At 44.6% G+C, this 20,370-nt stretch overlaps 1 protein-coding gene across 6 annotated transcripts in view; it reads left to right on the forward strand.

The window, feature by feature from the left end:
* Positions 1 to 377: 377 nt before the first annotated feature.
* The window catches only part of KIF2A (kinesin family member 2A), an 87,428-nt gene continuing 67,435 nt past the window's right edge, over positions 378 to 20,370 (forward strand). The window contains exon 1 of one of the 6 annotated variants that reach the window (XM_039543574.1): positions 378 to 593. Coding sequence is in view for 3 of the 6 variants with exons in the window: in XM_039543577.1 (XP_039399511.1) it covers positions 1,253 to 1,316 (64 nt within the window). In the remaining 3 variants the exon portion in view is untranslated. Of the gene's footprint in view, positions 594 to 982; positions 1,317 to 1,483; positions 1,574 to 20,370 lie in introns of those variants that run through there. The other 5 variants (XM_039543573.1, XM_039543577.1, XM_039543570.1 and 2 more) reach the window with 5 other exon arrangements.

Consider the following 20,370-nt stretch of genomic DNA (forward strand, 5'->3'; position numbering starts at 1 on the left):
TGAGATACTTTGCTCTAGTGGGGGACATCACGGGGGTGGGGTGGAGGAGGAATAAATGTGAATACCAATTTTAAATAGGGCGCTTTGGCATGGTCTGGAGATGTCCAGAGGGATAAACTTACGGTACAGTTTTTAACAGGGTGACTCACTTGAAGCAGGGAAGTCATCATGAGAAAAGGATGACTATGAAGTGTTTTTAATAGGGTTGTTTTAACAGGTTAGGGGAGTCATTTGTGAGCTGAAGCTAGTAGGATGTACATTGTTAACAAAATGGCTTTGGCCTGGCTGGAGGAATTGCTGGCAGCTGGGGATAAATCAACCTGAGGTGGTGCATTTGATAAGGAGGCGGTTTTGCTCAGCACCAGAGAAGTTGTCACAAGAGATGATACAGCAGGGTTTTAATAGAGCAGCTTGGCCCAGTCGTGTGGGTACAGATGAGGTGGTGACTTTGTGTAGCTGGGGACAGGAGAAGGTGGAGGCATAAATCCAGGGGATGGGTTTTCTCACAGCGGCCTTGCCTGAGGTGAAGTTAAACCTGAGCTGGGGTTTTAACAGGAGGGACTTGAGCGGCGGATAGTGAATTACTGCGAGAGGCAGGTTTTGAACAGGGGAATGCCGAGCCGAGCGGGGGGAGGGGGGAGAAAGGATAAGAGCAAAGTGCTGGTTTTAGCGGGCTGCCTTTACCGCCATGGTCGGGGTGTCACCACGGGATGGGATGGGAGGGTTGATCGGTGCGAGGTGCAGGTTGTAACAGGGTGGCTGTGGGGTCAGCGCGGGAGGCGGGTTAGCACAGGGCGGCGGTACCGGAGGTGGGGGGGCGCGACCCGCATGAGCTCAGCCGGGGCAGCCAGTCGCGGGAGGAGGAATCACAGCGGCGGGGCGGGTGCTGTAGGCAGGGCCATGGCGAGCTCACCGCCACATCCCCGCGAGCGCTCCCAGGCACAGCTCCCGAGGGGCAGGGGAGGCGGCGAGGCCCGGCCAGGCCACCGGGCCGAGCGCCCTCTCCTGCCGGGGAAGGAGGCGGCAGGCGGAGGCCAAGCCGGAGCAGCCACCTTCCCCTCCCACCCCTTAAGCCGGTCCCGCCGAGTGACGCCTCCGTGAAGTGCGCAGGCGCAGCGGCTCCCAGCGCCTGTTGTATCCGGCCGGCGCCTTTTCTCCCCTCCCCCGGAGCCGCTTGCCGCTGCCCTGTGCCCTCCCCGCCCCCTGCGCGTCCGCCCGGCAGCGCCTCGGACCCCGGCTGCCCCATGAAGCGATGGCAGCGGCCAACTTCGGCAAGATCCAGATCGGGATCTATGTGGAGATCAAGCGCAGCGATGGTGAGCGAAGGGGAGGCGGCTGAGCGGCCGCAGCCCCCGGCCCCCGCCACCTCCCCCGCGAGGCAGGGGGCTGCGCGCGGGGCCCATTGTGCGCGCGGGGCCCAGGGAGGGGCCGGGCCTGCTGTTTGCTGCGGTTGTTAGGGAACGTTGCTGTCGTTTCCCGGGTGCGTTGTGGGGGAGGAGGGGCGGCGCGAGGACACGGGCGGCAGCCGCCGTCGCTGGAGACCGGGAGGCTGCTGCAGTGCTGGGAGGGGCTGGTAAGGGAGATGGTCTGGGCGGGCGCGGGGGTGGCTGAGCAAGGGGGATATGGGTTGATTGGGAGCGGGGAGGGAAGGCAAAAATGAAAATGGGCAAGGGCTGTCTGGGGTGAGGCGGTGGATAACGGGGGGGGGAGAGACGATCTGGTTTGGGGTGAAGACCCAAAGAGGGAAGTTTGGACGGGGGGGGGGTGAGAGATGGGCTGGGGGGAAGGAGCAGAAGGGGTGAGGAAGGGTTTTGTCATGTACGGCAATAACTTCTCAGTCACAGTGAAACACAAGCTGTGATTAGCTGTACTTACAGTGTACGGCAATGTACAGCGCCAGAGAGATGGCTTGGGACACTCCCTCCCTCCCTCCATCATTATTTAACAAAAAACCTGATGCTCTTTTGGCTGTTCTGTACCTCTTTGCAATATAAACACACTGCTCTGTATTTAGACCTCTCTGTTGCTGATCCAGTGTTTCCCTTCCTGCCTGCTCAGTAGCATGTGCAGTGGTTTCTGGAGATACACATGAAGTTAGGAGACGAGTGACTGGGTTTTGGGGTGATATCCCTTGTGTGATGGGTATTTTGTCTGGATGGAAGCTTATGGGCAGAGGCTGGATGGGGATTTTGGTTGCTGAATCAATGGGCAGGCCGCTCATACCTCAGCTTTGTAATTTGAATGAGGATACGTCAGCACATCCCCAAAACCAGTGGAGAACGGAAGCCCCGTGGGGTGGGGTCATGTTGGGATTATCTCTGGAAAGTCAGTTTATTCTCCAGCAGTGTGAATGTTCAGAACCATTCTGGGGAAGTTCAGATGCTTGTGCAGCAGCTGAGAAAAACCTGGAGATCCAGGGTGCTGAAACTAGAGTATGGGTAGAGCATGAGGCAGCATATAAACTGCAGGAGGATGTGCTGTTAACTACCTTCCCTTCCCACTCTCTAGACTGAATGTTCTTAAACACTGCATTTTTGTTATGTCATTAAGACTGCCATCACTCATTATACATAACATCTCAGTTTGTGAATAATGACTTGTGTGTGACACAAAGAATCGGATAGGCTTTTCATTGATTGTGTGTTGACCTATTGCAGATTTCTTTATAGATACTGTTTTGTTTTTTTTTATACCTCATTGTGCTTGTCAGATTTCACTGAGAGTTCTGTGAGCTTTCAGTAGTTATAATTGGGGATTGTGTGTCTTGCTTACATTTGAAAAAACTTGCCTCATACAATAATTGTTTTCCTGACTACTTCTAGTCACTTTTGACACCAGAAATGAGAACACTTAAGTCTTGTATATAATACCCATATTATTAATTAGTTTAAGTGATGCAGCAAAATGTGTAATGATTGCATATATTCCAATAAAAGTATTTGATTTCCGTAAAATATTTTGGGTATTTCTTCATATACACAGAAAAAAAATGTGGGTGATCTGCACCTGGGTTAGCCCAACAGGGTGTGAGCAGCCATGCTGTGACTCTATACCCAGATTATGTGTCCTCACTGGTGCTGCACACCCTTGTGTGCCACTAGAACTTCTGGGGCATATCTCATATTTTCTCATGAATTGGGGAAAAACTGTCCTTCTGGGCACATGGGGGAACTGTGAGAAGGCACTAGAGGACTGTCAGCATTGGAGTGATTTGACCTATGTCTCGCTGCAAAAGGAGCAGATTAGCAGCCTGAGTGAAAGGTTAGGGCGGAGGTGGGCAAACTACAGCCCGCGGGCCACATCCGGCCTGCGGGGCCATCCTGCCCGGCCCCTGAGCTCCCAGCCAGGGAGGCTAGACACCCCCCCCCGCATCAGCTCTCCCTGCCACCAGAGCTCTGGCCTGCCACTCCTGCCGGGCAGCACAGGTGGCATGGCTGGCTCCAGCCGGGCGGTGGGGCTGCGAGCTCCAGCTGCTCTGAGCAGCATGGTAAGGGGGGGTTGGATAAGGGGCAGGAGGTCCCGGGGGCAGTCAGGGGACAAGGAGCAGGGGGTGGTTGGATGGGGTGGAGGTAAGGGGGCAGTCAGGGGACAAAGAGCGGGGGGGGGTTGGATAGGGGGTGTGGTCCCGGGAGGTAGTTAGGGGCAGGGGTGTGGATAGGGGTTGGGGGCAGTCAGGGAGCAGGGGGGATTGGATAGGGGGGGTGTCCTGGGGGCAGTTAGGGGCAGGGTGTGGATAGGGGTTGGGGTAGTCAGGGGACAGGGAGCAGGGGGGGTTGGATAGGTGGTGAGGTACCAGGGGGAGGTTAGGGGCTGGGGTCCCAGGAGGGGGCGGTCAGGGGACAAGAAGCAGGGGGGGTTGGATGGGTCGGGGGTTTGAGGAGGGCAGTCAGGGGGTGGGAAGGGTTGGATTAGGGGGTGGGGGCCAGGCAGTTTGGAGAGGCACAGCCTTCCCTACCCAGCCCTCCATATAGTTTTGCAACACGGATGTGGCCCTCGGGCCAAAAAGTTTGCCTGCCCCTGGGTTAGGGCAATGCTCAGGTAAGAGTCCAGGCTAACTCCTGAGTGAACACATACCCTTTCTAAAACAAAACATTAATTTGAGTGGTAAGTATGATCTCTAAAAATCAAGTAGCTGTTTATTTATCTGTTTGTTTACCTGAATATTCTTTAGCATCAGACAACAAAGTTTTGATCAGTTTCTAGAGTGACACCAAAGGGTAGGCAGAGTCTCCAGTTTGTGCACCGGTTATTTTAAATGCTTCTCTGCACAGAGCTGCATTGAAATTGTAACACTTTAAGCCCCTGCCCTTAAAAAAAAAAAAAAGTCCACAATTTTATAATTATTGTAAGAAATAGCAACTTTCTATAAATACCTTGATTTTGATTCTTGTATAGCTCTTGATGGTCTTGCATATACAAACAAAAAATAAGTATAATGATGGAATAATACACTTGAGAGCAAGGGCATCAGAAAACTCCAGTAAGATGAATTATTGTGTTTTTCATTGTGATTAGGATTTAAATTTCCAACCGTGGCCTCCTGTATGATGCAAATGGAAAATAAGTATAATAGAAATAAAATATATTATTAGAATCAGTAGCCAAAATATGACAGCTTTTGGATGAAACTCAATATTTCCAAGAAGAGACGTTATACTAGCTTTCGCAGGGAAATGTTGGCTTCTTCAGATAAGCATTGGTACAAATGCCATCTTGATATCTTGAATTTTAATTGTAGAGAATATCTAGTTTCCTTCATTTAGAATGGAACAGCAGTAACCAGCCAGCTAAGTCAGTTACTTAAAAAGCATCTATTATATTTAAATTTAGTGTTCATGTTTCAAAATAATGAACATGTAGCTGGAAAAAAGCATCTGTTAACCCCATTGACAAGTAACAGTTCTGTTTGGAAGCAAAACTTCAATTACATGAATAACTTAACATAGTTTGAATTTTATGTGCCATATCTGCACAGTTTGAACAACATTCCCATTACATCCTAGCCCTATGGACTAAACCTGCTCACCAGACCAAAATATATCAGTGCCACAGGCTGTGCCCATGTTTCCTGGTCTCCAGCATGTACCATGTTGCTGGGGTCCAAACATTGCTGTTTCCTGCTTGAGTAATACACCTGAGTAATAGCTGCCCACCACTAAAATAAATATATACAAACTACACCAAATCAATTAATACTGCTTCCATTTCACTCACCCAATAATATAGCTAATGATGGCCACTCTCACTAAATCACTTTATGCTAACTCTTTTCCATAATAAATCATCTTATGTTGGCTTTCGTTCTACAAATACAATCTTTTGGTGAGATAGGCAAAGCTTACCCCATGCCCTGCATCCCTTTGCTGGGGTTGCTGGAATCCCTCTCCTCTTCCCACGGTGCTCCCTGCCCAGTCCAACCCACAGAGCAGCAGCTTCTTCACCCCACTTTTTTCCCTCCTTGCCCAAATAGTACTAGAGCTGTGTCTCTGCAGGCTTGGAATAGTATGGGAAAGAACACTGAAATTATTATATTATTATAATACCAGTGTACAAATTGGTGTTTTCCATCCATGTGAAATACTCTGTTCAGTGCTGCTCATTACCTCAAAAATGATTTAGTAGAAATAGGCCTCACCGGTGGGTGGGAAGAATGAATAAAAGCATAGAAAAATTTTAATATGAAGAGAATGTAAAGACTGGGAATGTTTACCTTAGGGGATGAATAAGAGGTGACACAATAATGAGCTGGCTGAGGAGCATGCTGCACCATTAATGGTGATTTTCAATAAGTCTTGGGGCACTAGGGAAGTTTGAGAAGACTGGAAGACAACTAATGTGCCAGTTTATAAAAAGGGTTAAACGGGTTGACCCAATAATTGTAGGCCCATCAACCTGACATTGATCCCAGGCAAGCTAGTGGAGTGGCTGATGCGAGACTAGATTAATGAATCTTAAAGGAGGGTAATGTAATCAATACAAATTAACATGGGTTTATGGCAAATAGAGCCTGTCAAACTATGAGATTACAAGTTTGATAAAGGTAATAGTGTTGACATGATATACTGAGACTTGTGTAAGGTATTTGACTTGGTACTGCACAACATTTTGATTTAAAAAACTAGAACAATATTAAAATTAACACAGCACACATTAAATAGATTAAAAACTGGCTAACTGATAAGTCTCAAAATGTAACTGTAAACAGGGAATTGTCATTGAGTGGGTGTGTTTCCAGTAGGGTCCTGCATGCATCACTTCTTAGCCCTACGCTGTTTAATATTTGTATTCATGACTGGAAGAAAACAAAAAATCCTCACTGATAATGTTTGCAGATGACCCAAAAACTGGGGAGTAGTAAATAATGAAGAAGATTGATTCAGAGTGATCTGGATCACTTGGTAAACTGGGCACAATTTAACAATATGTGTTTGAATATGGCTAAATGTATACATCTAGGAAACCAAGAATGTAGGCCATAATTACAGGATGGGGAATTCTGTCCTCGGAACCAGTGACTTTGGAAAAAGATCTAGGTGTCATGATGGATAAGCAGCTGAATTTTAGCTCCCAGTCTGAAGTTGTCACCAAAACATCAGGGGATGGATCATTTGATGATTACTTATTCTGTTCATTCCCTCTGGGGCACCTGGCATTGGCTACTGTCGGAAGACAGGATACTGGGCTAGATGGACTTTTGGTCTGACCCAGTATGGCCGTTCTTATGTTCTTAAGAGCTAATGTGATCCTGGGATGTGTAAACAGGGAAATCTCAGGGAGGAGCAGAGGGGTTATTTTCCCCTGTATTTGGCACTAGTGTTACTTCTACTGGAATACTGTGTCCCATTATGATGCCCACAGATCAAGAAGGATGATAAATTGCAGAGGGTTCAGAGAAGAGTCATGAAAATATCTGAAGGATTAGAAAATTTGCCTTATATTGATAGATTGAGATCTTTGAGTCTATTTAGCTTAACAAAGAGAAGGCTAAGGGGTGAATTGGTTACTTTGTAAATATCTACATGGGGAACAAATATTTGATAATGGGCTCCAGAGCCATCCCTAAGGGGGGGCGCAGGGCCCAGGGCATAAGCACTGAGTTTCTAATTGGCTGGAGGATCCCCCACCTAGGTCCTGCCCGCCTCTTCCTGCCCCGCACAGTTCCGCCCCCTCCCCCGAATGCACTGCACCCTCACTTTTCTCCCTTTCTTCCCCAGTGCCCCCTGATGCTGCGAAGCATCTGATCCATGCGGGAAGTGCTGAGAGGGAGGGGGAGGCGCTGATTGGTGGGGCCCGCTGGCAGGCAGGAGGTAATGTGAGGAGGGGGAGGTTCTGGTAGGGGGCTTCTTGCCCCCCCTCCCCTGGCCTGCCTGCCGCTCGCCTCCCTGTTCACCTCCTCACCCTGCTCTGTACCTGCCTCACCTCCCCGCCTGCCTCCTCATGATTTTATTGAAGCATGGGGACTCCCAAAGTGCAGGACCTGGGGCAGTCACCCCGATTTGCTGTACCCAAGGAATAGCTCTTATGGGCTCTTTAATCTAGCAGAGAAAGTACAATATGATACAATGGTTTGAAGTTGAAACTAGACAACTTCAGTCTGGAAATAAGGCATAATTTTTTTTACAGTGAGGGTAATTCATGATTGGAACAAATTGCCAAGAGTTGTTCTGAAATCTCTATCACTGACCATTTTAAAATCAAGACTGGATTTTTTTCTAACATATTTTCTAGGAATTATTTTGGGGAAGTTCTCTGGCCTGTGTTATACAGGAGGTCAGACTAGATGATAATGGTCCCTTCTGGCCTTGGAATCGATGAATGATATGGAGAAGATGGATCAAGCACTTCTATTCACCTTTTTTCATAATACAAGAACAAGAGGACATTCCATGATATCAAAAGATGGCTAATTTAAAACAGATAAAAGAGAATAAGCAATACACAATTAGCTTGTGGAACTCATTGCCACAAGATATCATTGAGGCAAAGAGCTTTGTAGGATTAAAAAAAACAACTGAATGTTGACATGGATGGAGGAAATATCGAGTGTTATACTAAGAATGAATAAAACACAAAAAAAAAACCCCAAGAGTCTTGGAAGGGATATAAACTACTGGTTGCAGTACATAAGTCAGTCTTTAACTGATGGAATTTAGGAATAAACTTTCCCTATGGGCATATTATTCTGCAATTGCCTACTGCAGGGTTTATTGTACTTTTCTCTGAAGCAGCTGATCCTGATCATTTTTAGAGACAGGGTACTGGATTAGATGGACTCCGGGTCTGATCTTGTGTGGCATTTCCTAGACTTATAGCGACATTACTACAGTTGTTAACCTTAAAAACATTACCTGAGAGTAATCTCTGTAACAATAAGTGCTGTAAACTTAATTTTTTAAAATAAAACCTTAGATTTTGCAGAATTTTGATATTGCTCCTCCTTGAAAGAGCGCTGCTGGCCTCAATTTGTCAAGATCTCCTGTATCATATTCTTTATATGTGCAACTTCTACTGATATCATTGGGGATTTCATATTAAGGTTGAAAGTCCAATATGACCCTAAATAATTGTGTTAAGTTTGGGTCATCCTGCTGTTTTGCAGACCCTTGTAGCTAACTTGAAGTAAGAGCACACTTTTGCTCTCCTCTTTGATGACAGATATGTTTTGTAATTGAGGCCATGTCTATGCTTTGGGCACTAGAGTGGTGCAGCTGTAGCTAGCTGTGCCTCTCTACAGCCGTAGTGTAGATGCTTCCTACAACAATGGAAGGGGTTGTTCTGTTTCTGTGGTTAACCTGCCCCTCTGAGTGACGGTAGCTAGATCAATGGAAGAGTGCTACCATTGACCTAGCTATGTCTACACTAGGGATTAGGAACGTTTAACTGGGTAGTCAGGGGTGGGAAAAATTCACATCCCTGAGTATTGTAGTTTAGGTTGGTCAAATTTTTAAATGTGGACCAGGCCTGGTTGGTTTTAAGACTGCTCAAATCTGCTAACAAATAACTTGACTCAGTTACCTTATCCCTGGGTAATCCATGCTTACACAATGTATCTTTGTTCTCCAGTTAGTGGGTAGACCACATAAAGAGCTTTGAGTCTGCTACTGCATCTGAGCTAATGGACATGACCCTTCAGTTTGAATAGTAAAGGCTCATGTTCTTAGATTCAGCCATTCTGGGTTCAGTCCCTGCAGAGGACATGACAAAGAGTGTTGTTACTTGTTTGTGGCATATTGTGTAATTCAAACTTTTAAAAAGCATTAGTTTTTTACTGTGCTGTACATTGTCTTTAAAATTAAAGATGTAACTTGTAGCCTTTCCTGGTATTTATGCTGCTTTTCTACACTGTTTGATTATAGATAGCTCTTGAAAGTCAAAAATAGAATTCTTCTTCCTTAGAGAAATTTTGTTTTCTTCAGTACTTTTATACCACAGGCTTGCTTAGTGTAAAGCTACTTCTAATGGTGGATTTAAAGCTCCTGTGTGATCACTGGGATTACATAATCATGGCCTCTTTCCCTTCCCAGTTCTTTTTCCCTGATAGAGAAACCCACACTGTAGCTCAGCCTGCTGAGTAGAAGATTTGGCTCAGCCCCCACTCTTTACATTGGCCAGTCACTTACAAAGATCAAACTATTAGTCAGGGAGCAGCTAGAAAGCTACTCCCCGGATCCCCAGCCACTGGCTAAAGAGCTGATCTGAAGCTTCCCTTCAGAAAATTAAGAACTTCTCTTTTCATATTATGGAGTTGGTGTGGCTGCAGAAGCACCAAGTCCTCCTCTGGAGCACCTCTCTCCCCAGTTGCTGAGATAAATGCTATTTAAAGCATGTCAGCGGATGAGGAGTGTAAGAGAAATACTGGAGGGAAAAGGATACAGGTGTTTGGGGAAAGAGAAGATACACATACAAAGAGGTGGATTTAATTTCACCCACAAGCCGTTTAGCTCTTTCCATGTCTTTCATTTTGAAAGAATGTTTTTCTGTACCATAAAATTTGACTAAAAATGAATAGCAGCCTTGAACTGTTATTGGGTCATTGTTGGGTCATTGTTTTTGTAGGTTTTTAAATGAATATTTTATTGTTGCCATTTCATCCACTGGGATTTGAAGGATAAGGATATACAGAACTAGAACTAAAAAGGGCTTGGAGCAATTAAAATATGAAGAATGATTAAGATAATTTAATATGTATAGCTTGGGGTGGAGAGTGAAAGAATAAGAGGTGACATACATTTACAAATATCTGAAGGGTGTCAACATCAAGGAGGAAAAAGACCAGTTAAGGTTGGTGTGACAAGACTAATGAGTAGAAGTATAAAATTGCACAAAGGAAAAAATAGACTAGGTTACAAGCAAAAAGCTGCTAAAATGTAGGCCCTGTCTTTGGGTTTGTGAGCCCTTAATTTTAAGTTATCTGAATAGGTTGACAGTGGCCCTGTAGGCACAAATCCTACAAAAAAGTGGCTTATTACTTATCCTAGCAAGTTTATGATTTAAATGTTTAGTCACAGAGGAAGACTATGCAAAAGTGGCAGGAAGGTTTAGAGTATACATCAGTAATGGTTAAAAATACTTCTGGAGATTTTGAAACTATCCCAGAAGCAAGTATTACAAAACCAGGAAATTGAGTTAAGATTACATTTAAAAGAAACCCCATCATGTTCAGCCATTTTTGCTTGGATGCAATAGCAACAATTTTGAAAGAGGATAGATAGTTCATGGAATTCATTATATAGAAGAATATGTTCAGCTTTAGCTGAAGGAGAATCTTCCAGTTATGAACAATAATGGCAAAAGAGGATCATTCTAAAAGGCTACACTCGAAAAAGATTCTAAACATAAGATTAGATTTCAGTAAGTGTTAACTTTGTTGGAAGTTTGAAGGTCTGAGCTCTTTCATGTACAAAACCTAGTCTAAGGGTATGTCTACACTGGCAGAGTTATAGCGCCACTCAGAGAGCGCTGAAGGGAAACCGCTGTTGTGTGTTCATACTGTCAGATGCCTGCACAATAGTGTGTTCACATTTGCGGCACTTTCAGTGGCATTCAGAGCAGTGCACTCTAGGCAGCTATACCACAGTGCATCTCTTCTGCTGCTGCTGCTAAGAGTTATGGGAAGGCGGAGGGGCACGGGGCATCCTTGGTCCTGTTCCAATGCCCCGTGATGCATTGCTTCACATCCCATCAATCCCTGTGCTTCTGTCCGCCTTTGGCACCATCTTTCAATGGTTTGTGTACTGTGCTCTCTTCCTCTTCGGTCTGCAGGAATGGATCCCGAACTGACGATCAGTACTTCTCGCTCGGACTAACATGTCACGAGTGGCAGTGGAGATATTCCTTAAAATACAAAGGCCAGAGAAGTATGACATTGATCTTGCCACATGTACTAGCTACAACATGAGATTGCTTGTGGTATTCATGGAGGTGCTGACGACAGTGGAACACCGCTTTTGAGGTTTGGAAACAAGCAATGAGTGGTGAGATCACATTGTCATGCACGTCTGGGATGACGAGCAGTGGCTGCAGAACTTTCTGATGAGGAAAGCCACATTTATGGCACTGTGTGATGAGCTTGCCCCAGACCTGCGGCGCAAGGACATTAGAATGAGAGCTGCCCTGCCATTGGAGAAGCGTGTGGTGATTGCACTGTGAAAATTGGCTACTCCAGCCTGCTACTGATCAGTTGCTAACAAGTTTGGAGTGGGAAAGTCGATGTTTGGACTCGTGTTGACGGAAGTGTGCAGGAGCATTAATTGCATTCTGCTTCGAAAGACCGTGACTCTGGGCAACGTGCATGACGTGGTGGATGGCTTTGCACAAATGGGCTTTCCTAATTGTGGAGGGGCGATAGATGGCATGCATATTCAAATTCTGGCACCAGACTACCTAGCCACTGAGTACATTAATTGGAAGGGGCATTTCTCAATGGTTCTCCAAGTGCTTGTGGATCACCATGGGCGTTTCACAGACATTAACACAGGCTGGTCCAGAAAGGTGCATGACGTCTGCATCTTTCGGAACACTGACCTGTTCAGGAAGCTGCAAGCAGGAACTTTCTTCCTGGACCAGAAGATCACTGTAGGGGAAGTGGAAATACCCATTGTGATCCTGGGAGACCCCTCCTACCCCTTAATGCCATGGCTTATGAAGCTATACATGGGACACCTTGACAGCAGCAAGGAGCGGTTCAACAGGCTGAGCAAGTGCAGAATGACTGTTGAGTGTGCTTGGGCTGTTTAAAGGCCTGCTGGCGGTGCCTATATGGGAAGCTGGACCTGGCTGATGACAATATTCCTATGCTTATAGCTGTGTGCTGTATGCTCCATAATATTTGTGAAGGGAAGGGTGAAAGCTGCACTCAGGGCTAGAGTGCTGAGGCTCAGCACCTGAAGGCTGAATTTGAACAGCCAGAGAACTGGGCTATTAGAGGGGTGCATTGCGGGGCCATAAGGATCAGGGATGCCTTGAGGCAGTGATTTGAAGCTGAAAGCTACTAATATTGGTTGCTATGCTTGGGAGTGCAGTGCTTGTAATGCTAGGAGGTGATTGTGATTGGTGCAGACAATGCAATATAAAGGGTTAAGATAATTGTCTGTTGCTTTGCAGGGTTCTGTTTGCTTTCAGTTAATAGAATAAAGATTGCTTTCAAACCAACACAATTATTTTATTAAACAACAACTGGAGAAGAGAGTCAAACAGAAAAACCCACTAGCACTGCGTGGGAGGGAAGGTCCCAGGAAGAGGTGGGGTCCCAGGATGGTTAAAGATTTACGTATGTCCAGGGATCATTTGCAGCCTTCTCCTTTGGAATACAGTGCAGTGGGTACTGTACTTCAGCAGGGCTAAACTGCAGAGGGATGGGACTTGAGTGCAGTGAGTAGTGGGTGTCCGCAGGGCTGGACTGTGATGGGGGAGGAGTGGAATGCAGCCGGTACAAACTGGAGCCAAGAGGTTGATCAGAGTCTGGTGGCGGTGTCTCCGGTTCACATGGGAAAGAGTTTTGCAACAGCAGCTGCAGGCGAGGGCGGGCGCGGAGCTGCTTGGTTTGCAGTATTAGTATTGCCTGGAGCATGTCCTCTTGGCACTCCATAATGTTTAAGGGCCGCTCCATGGCTTCATTCTGGCATGCTGCATTCTCCTTTCGGTCCCTCTTCTCGCTGTCCCGCCACTCCTTAAGTTCCTGTTTCTCGGCGGTGGAGTGCATCATAATGTCACGCAGAAAGTTCTCCTTAGTTCTTTGTGGCCAGCACATCCATCGGCCCGCGCTGCTTCCCACAGACCCCATTGGCCTGGAGCGGCGAACATCGGCCAGTGGGAGCCATGATCGGCCAAACCTGCAGACGTGGCAGGCAAACAAACCGGCCCGGCCCGCCAGGGTGCTTACCCTGGTGAGCCGTGTGCCAGAGGTTGCCGACCCCGTTCTACTAGCTGAAATGGAAGATCCAGAATTCTACTCAAATCTGTTGTGTCAAAATGATCAAAAACTTGTGGAAGTGTCATTTGAAGTCACTGGATAGATGACAGCTGGATCTGTTTTAAAATGAATAAATGGAAGAAAAGGTTCTCAGAGGAGTCTAGGAATCTGAAGCAGGAAAATCTCTCAGGGTTTTCAAAGAAAATAAAATGAAAACTAAAAACTCAGACGTGCATCAAATGGGGTGTGTCACCAAAAAGCCTCTGTAAAAGAGAACATTATGCAAACTTATGTTCTGTATGTTCCGGGAAAATTCATAGATATAGTTGTAAAATGAAAAGTCAGCAGAACAGTTGATTGAAATGTGGGAAGACTTGAAAGTGTAAGAAAAGCAAAGAAAACATATTTATAGCAGAAATAGATACAGTTCCAGGTAATCCTTATGGGGGAGGAGCACCAACGTAGCAAGCTTGAACCTAGTATGACTGGTACTCCCAAGATTGGGCTATGCTTCTTATCTACTACCTCAGCTGAAGTGTAGCATGAGTGCAAGAAATGGAGTGGAGCTTAGTCCTTTCTCTTGAGCTTTAGCTCTCCAGCTATGGCAGTTTTATACTTTGGCGTTCACCTTGGCACTTCAGTGACTGGTTTTGGGTGTTACCGGTGCCTCTGTACCAGTGTGTGCTTGGTGCTCAGCCTTCATTTTGGCACCTGTGGCTCTTTTGTTGATGCTTCAGTGCCTGTCTTGGTGCTCCAGCAGCATTAGTACTTACAGTAGTTCAGCATCTGTCTTGATATGCTGGTGTTCCAGAGCTTGATGCCTGTTTTGGTGCCTCAGTTCTTGTCTGTCTGTGGAATAAACTGCATGGAGCAAGTTAGGAAATGTCAGAATTGAGGGTTGCCTATGCAGTCTTTCACATGGAGGAAAGTAATATATGCATTATGATTGCATATAATGTAATTAGAGACTGCCCTTTATCCCTACAGGACTCCTCTCTCATTGAGTGCACAGCATAGATGGTGCTCAGTGATTGAGGCAGCTGTTGAATATTTTTTATCTTCCTCATTGTGTGTTGTCCCTGCACCCCTCCGACATTAACCACTTAATATTTACAACACCCATGTGAGGTAGGGAGGCAAAATCATTTTACTGATGGGGGAACTGAGGTCCAGATTTAAGGCCAAAATTTGCAAGTGTCTCTACTTAGTGTTTCAGTGATTGGGTGACACTTGGGTTCTGACTTTTCAGAGTTACTGAAGATTCATAATTCTCAGTGACTTTAACTTAGTGTGACTGCTGAGCAATGGAAGAAGATTGGGCTCCAGGAGTGTCAGATTGGATGCCAAAATATAGAAACACAGAAGAGGCCATCTGTGGAAAATTTTGGTCTTAAATGTTTTGCCCAGAATTGCATAAGAAATCTGTGGCAGAGCCAAGGATAGGTCCCAGTTTTTTGCTATGTATTTAAGTGCTTTAACCACAAGACGTTTTTTTCTCTTCCTGCGGACCCATGCCTTATTAGCAACACACTTTCCAATTTAAGTAGCAAATGAGGTAGTGTTTCATATGCAACAGCAACAATGTACAATTGCACTTTTACTGTGGAAATGAAAATTTTCAGAGGATTATAACATGGCCAGTTATGTTTAACATGAACATTATCTTGTTATAATTGACTGATTATTATCAACACTGACTGATGAGGTGAGGATACCTCTTGCCTAGTGACAAACTATTCCACAATTAGACCCTGTCATCTTTTAAGGAATGGGAGGCACATGGATATTCCAGTGATGAGGCCTATGTAGGTACTTGTATAGATACCTAGAATAGGTAAACATCTGCTTTAGGTTTTCTTGCAACTTCCTATGAAGCATCTAGTGCTGACCACTGTCAAAGACCACTGGTCTGAACTAGAGTAACATCTCCCACATTCTTTAAGAGGTAAGGTCAGAAATATTACACTTAAGTTCTTTGTTTTCTTTCACGAAAATTGCCTCCAACAATTCCCATTTTCCTGCCATCTTAACCTGGAACTATTACAAACAGTTAGCTGATTTTGAGGTCACATGCTAATTTTAAGTTACTTCTCACTGTCCCAGCAAGCTTAAGCCAGGAAAAAGGAGTGCAGTCCTTCCCCAAAAACAGAAGTTATAATGATCTACAAGGGACACTGTGTTTGCATTTTTCTGCGTGCAATTTGAAATCCTGACTTAAAGCACTGTGCTGTGGACAAACGTCTAAAGCCCTAGGAATACCTCTGAAACAACCACACAGCCCCAAGTAACAAATGCAAAACTAATAGAACAAGTTAATTCCAATTCCACACAAAGATTCCAGGTCTGACGATACACAACAAAACATCACATTTGCTCTCTAATCCTCCCATTACTCTCTACAAAAACTCTAGCAGGAAGGAAAGCATTGGAGCCAATCTATAAGCATCATAGGGTGCGTGCAATTCTCCTGTGGTGAAAATGCCTAAAATTCTCCTTTGGGGAAAATGCCTTAGCATAATGTAATTATCCTTAACAAACCATTTTGACATTTTTTTCGTCCTATTGTTGCTGGCTCAAGCTGATGGGTAGCTTGCATAATACACTGAAATCTGTTAGAAAGATTCTAAAGTGTTGGTCCCATATGGGGTCATTTCCTCCAGTGTTAGAGCAGGTTCAAGGCGTTTCTTGGGTAAAAAACATCCAATGCAGATGTGGATTAAAAAAACTTATGTACAATTTAGTGCACACACTTACTCAATATCACTGGCTGAATTTAGGAGTTAGTTCAAATGTTTAATTTGGCCAAAGAGTTTTTGCAATTTCTCCTTAGTCCTAAACTTTCTCCTGCACTGTTATCCAGTCTCTAAGAAATTTCTCTGAATGTTTGCACTTGCCTTACCTGCTCGCTTGTCTTCAGGCTTTCCATACTGTCTCTGGGAAATGAAGGGCATGTGGCTGACTTTCTTCATTTTTACACCTAGGGTGTCAGTAACGCACAGGGTATGTGTGTTGGAAGAATGTGGCTAAAAGATAAGCTAACTGTATTTTAGTAATTTTAAATCCACATGACATGTACAATGTCTAGATATGAGAGGTGTAATATAAGTACTCCAGCTTGTGGGACGTAACATAGGTATCCCTTACGCTGTGCAACACAAGTTTTCTTACACGGATAATACAGGCATTCTTCTCAGTTAGACTGATATCTGTAGCAGTGTGACCTCTTGGGAAGCTGTTGTGCTGTAATGTGAATCACAATCCTGTGATTATAGGAAACAGAAATTGAAGAAACAATGAGTTTGAAATCCTAGTGCATCAGGAACAACTGCTGCATTTCTTCCTCCCCTCCCCCCCCCCTTTTTGGAGATGTGTATGTTGTAGAAAACTATTCTTTATCTAATTATTTTTTCTATCTTTACCCTATCAAATGCATTTTAATAAAAATTCTTATATTTGAGATTTTAAATACTCTGACTCCAGAAAATAGACTATGAATCAAGGACTGATGCCTTTCAACAACTCTCTGCAGATTCATTTGGCTATTGTGCTTCAGCATTCGAAATTGAATCTCACTTTATATGCCAGACAAGGTTTATGCCAGCCTAATTGGTTACTGGCATTTCTTAGTCTCACAGCTGCTGTATTCAGCTGTGTACTAGAAAAAATATAATGGAATAGTGTTTGCAGAGAGCAAGAGGCAATTGTAAAGATATAAAACTTCCTGCCAGTTTTTTGTTGTAAAACATACATTTTAAGTAGTACCGATTTTAATGTTACACCTAGAAGCTAGAGATAACTTTTTTGGTTTTGGTAGTGTTATTTATTGAATCCTAGTGTTGTTTAATTTTTTGCCACAAAGCAGATCATGATTGGCATGGAGTTGGAATGAGTATTGTCATCTTTTATTATGGTCTGCTGGATTCTGTTTGTGAGAAAATTCAGTCTTCTCCATTCTAGGAGTAGGCTGCTTTGATCTTCTTTAATTTACTTTGGCAAAGATAAAACTTCTGGCACTTGGATGACCTAATGTGGAATAGACTCCTAGTTTAATAATGCCTTCTTGGATGGCCCACTGATTGAGTTTTGAGGACTGCTTTTCCTTCAAGACTTACAAAATATGGTTTCGTATTAAAGATGAGTTGTCATAGGACCTGCCTTTCCTCTAGTATCTTCCTGTTGTGGTCAAATGTGGCATTGCAGGCACTGCCTACCTCAGTTTCCCCTCAGCAGCATATTTTGCCTCTCCCAAGGATTTCCATGGCTCAGTCCTCTGTCTGGGTCACTCTGAGTTCAGTCACCTTCTGGTGTAATTAAAGTCCAAATAAATGGTGGTTCTGACCAACTGTGCTCCTCTTCAACCCACGCACCAGGCTCAGTTTGTGTCTGTGTTCTAGGATAGAGCTTGATTCCCAGGCTGCTTCTCTGGAGTCCCCTCACAGTCTTGTCCCCTATAGGTTGCCTTTCAGTCTTCCTCGCTCTAGGATAGAGCATGGACTCCCGGGCTATTTTGCTGAAGTCATTCTAGACTGTACTTCAGGGCCTTCCAAAGGAGCCCAACTTGCTCCCTTTGGCTCTTTCTCCAAATGGTGTTTTCACACACCTTTTATGAGGCCCAGGTATTTGTCTGTCACCTGACCCCAATTAGTTCAGCCACCTTAGGTTGAGGGGCAGTTAATTATAGCACAGGTGGGGCTGATTGAATCCAGGCCTTCTGGACCTTAAAGGCATAGGCCACTCTGTTACACAGTTCTGTAGAATAAGAGAGAGCAGTTCTAAAATATCAGCCAGTGAACAAAGATAATCCTATAATGTCTCACTAAGAAGAAAGTCTGTCTCAATAGTTAATTAACTAACAAACTTTTCATTTCTGAGTTGCCTCTAGACTGGCAAATGGACTAAATATTAAATAGTCTCAGGGGTACTATATAGAAAATGTAATCTCAATAAATTTTCTTTTCCAATTTTAAAACACTGATTAAAATTTTTTAAGAATTTGTAAAGAATGGCTGATTGAGCCTTGCAAATTAACCCCCAAAACACTCTTTATACAACAAGAGAGATAACACCTTTACAAACAAAAACAGATATTACTCACTTTACCAAGAAAACAGATAACTTGTTAAACCAGTTTTGAAAGAAAATCCTTTTGCAAGAGTTCAAATTGTTACAGGTCATTAACTGTGTATGAAAATCTAGTGGAGAACTGTACCTGTTGTCTCACACCAGACTTTCCTTAGAGGTGCTTGCCAGAACAAGTGAAATAGATTAGGATTGTGTTGTCTCTATTTTTTTTCCTATAGGTAGTCCTGCTCCTGCAAATAGTCCTGGGAAATTATAGGAATGTAGGTGTGATGGTCTGCTACTATAGTGAGATCTCTGTCGTGGGGTGTAACAGGGTGGCTCATCCCTTAATGCATGGGACTAGCCAACCCTGATTACAGAATGAACTACTTGTGGAGGAGATCAGGGTGATTACCCTATAAAAAGCAGCAGGAGGCTGCAGTGAAGGGGGAAAACTCAGGAAATTATAGAGAAACTGTGGAGTGTGTAAAAGGCTCTTACAGGGAAGACCCTGAGACTGAGGAAGCTGTGATAGTGAGCAGAAGACTTTTTGCTAGAGACCTGTTCTGACATAAAGCCTGAGAGACTTTGAATTGGGACTTTGCTCTGGGAGGAAGGGCTGGGGACTCCCTACCTAAAGGGGGAGAGTGAATGAACTGGGGTTGAAGTCGGGAGGACCAGTTTATAAGGACTCAATAAATGGGACCCAAGGAGGGGGAGGATATTTTAATTACCTGTCTGTGAGTTAAGGGGCCTTGAAGAGGGGAGAAATTGTAGCAAGGCCGTGGTGAATGACGTCTGGGCATGAGGGGGTGCTCAGGAGGCACCTGTCCCTGTTACGGGCGGCAATCAGCTTACCAAATAGAATGGTGAGAGACTTACGGTAGGCAAGGAAGGCTATGTATGAATTTTAGACCTTGTCTACAGAGGAAAAAAACCTTCAGTATATAACTGAAGATGTGAATTTAAACTGATATAGTCATACCAGTTTAAACCCTGTGTGGACATTCCTATCCCTTTATAAAGGTAGCTTTTTTTTAGTTTAGTTTGTCATTTGTGAAGAGGTGTAATGCAAACAAACAAAAAAGGCGAACTCATACTACAATAAATGTTTCTTCACAGGGGAGTTATACTGCTTTAACTATACCTGTTTGAATTCACACCTTGGGTTATACTGAATTGTCCCCCCTCACATACTCTACGCTTGCATATCAGTATAACTGGTAAAACTTTCCTATGTCAAAAGGCCTGGTGATGGCCTATCCAGATTTAGGCTTAAGCCTGGGGCGCTTGCCATTTGTGGTAGCATTGAAGAAGCACTGTCAGTGGTCCCAGTTTACTTTGATTCTACTGGTGAAACACAGGCTGTGGCCTTAAGTGTACACAGTCCAAATGGGCAGTGCAAGGTGCAAGCTGTGCTGAGGAGAAAGGAGGAGGAGAAAGTCTGTTAGGCACTGCCCACAAATTGGACAATTATGGTCAAAGGAAGACATGGCCAGAGTTCCTGGGAGCATATCTTCCTTGCAGCCTGTGCTAATATGGTTCCTGTAGAATCCTAGCTGGAGAGCAGAGCTGACCTAGGCTGGCAGAGGGTGACAGTGGTACCACTGCCTGACCTCCTGGAATCTCCTCTTAGGTGCATCTGCAGAAGCAGTGCGAGAGGTTTCAAACTGTAATCCCCATGGATGCAGAGGTGAATTGAGCCCAGTGTGTTGAGGGACACTTTGTTTCGCTATCTAATTGTATCTGAACAACTTAAGAAACAACGTTGATTGGCTCTACATGTGCTAGGAAATGGAAGGAAATCCAACAGCCGTAAAAAGGTGGAATGGAGAGCGATGCAGAAGCAAGGATGTGGAAGAGATTAAAGTTAAGGGAGAGATTAAAGTTATGGCGAG

The sequence above is a fragment of the Mauremys reevesii genome, linkage group 6 (genome assembly GCF_016161935.1).
Source record: "Mauremys reevesii isolate NIE-2019 linkage group 6, ASM1616193v1, whole genome shotgun sequence".
Taxonomy (NCBI): domain Eukaryota; kingdom Metazoa; phylum Chordata; order Testudines; family Geoemydidae; genus Mauremys; species Mauremys reevesii.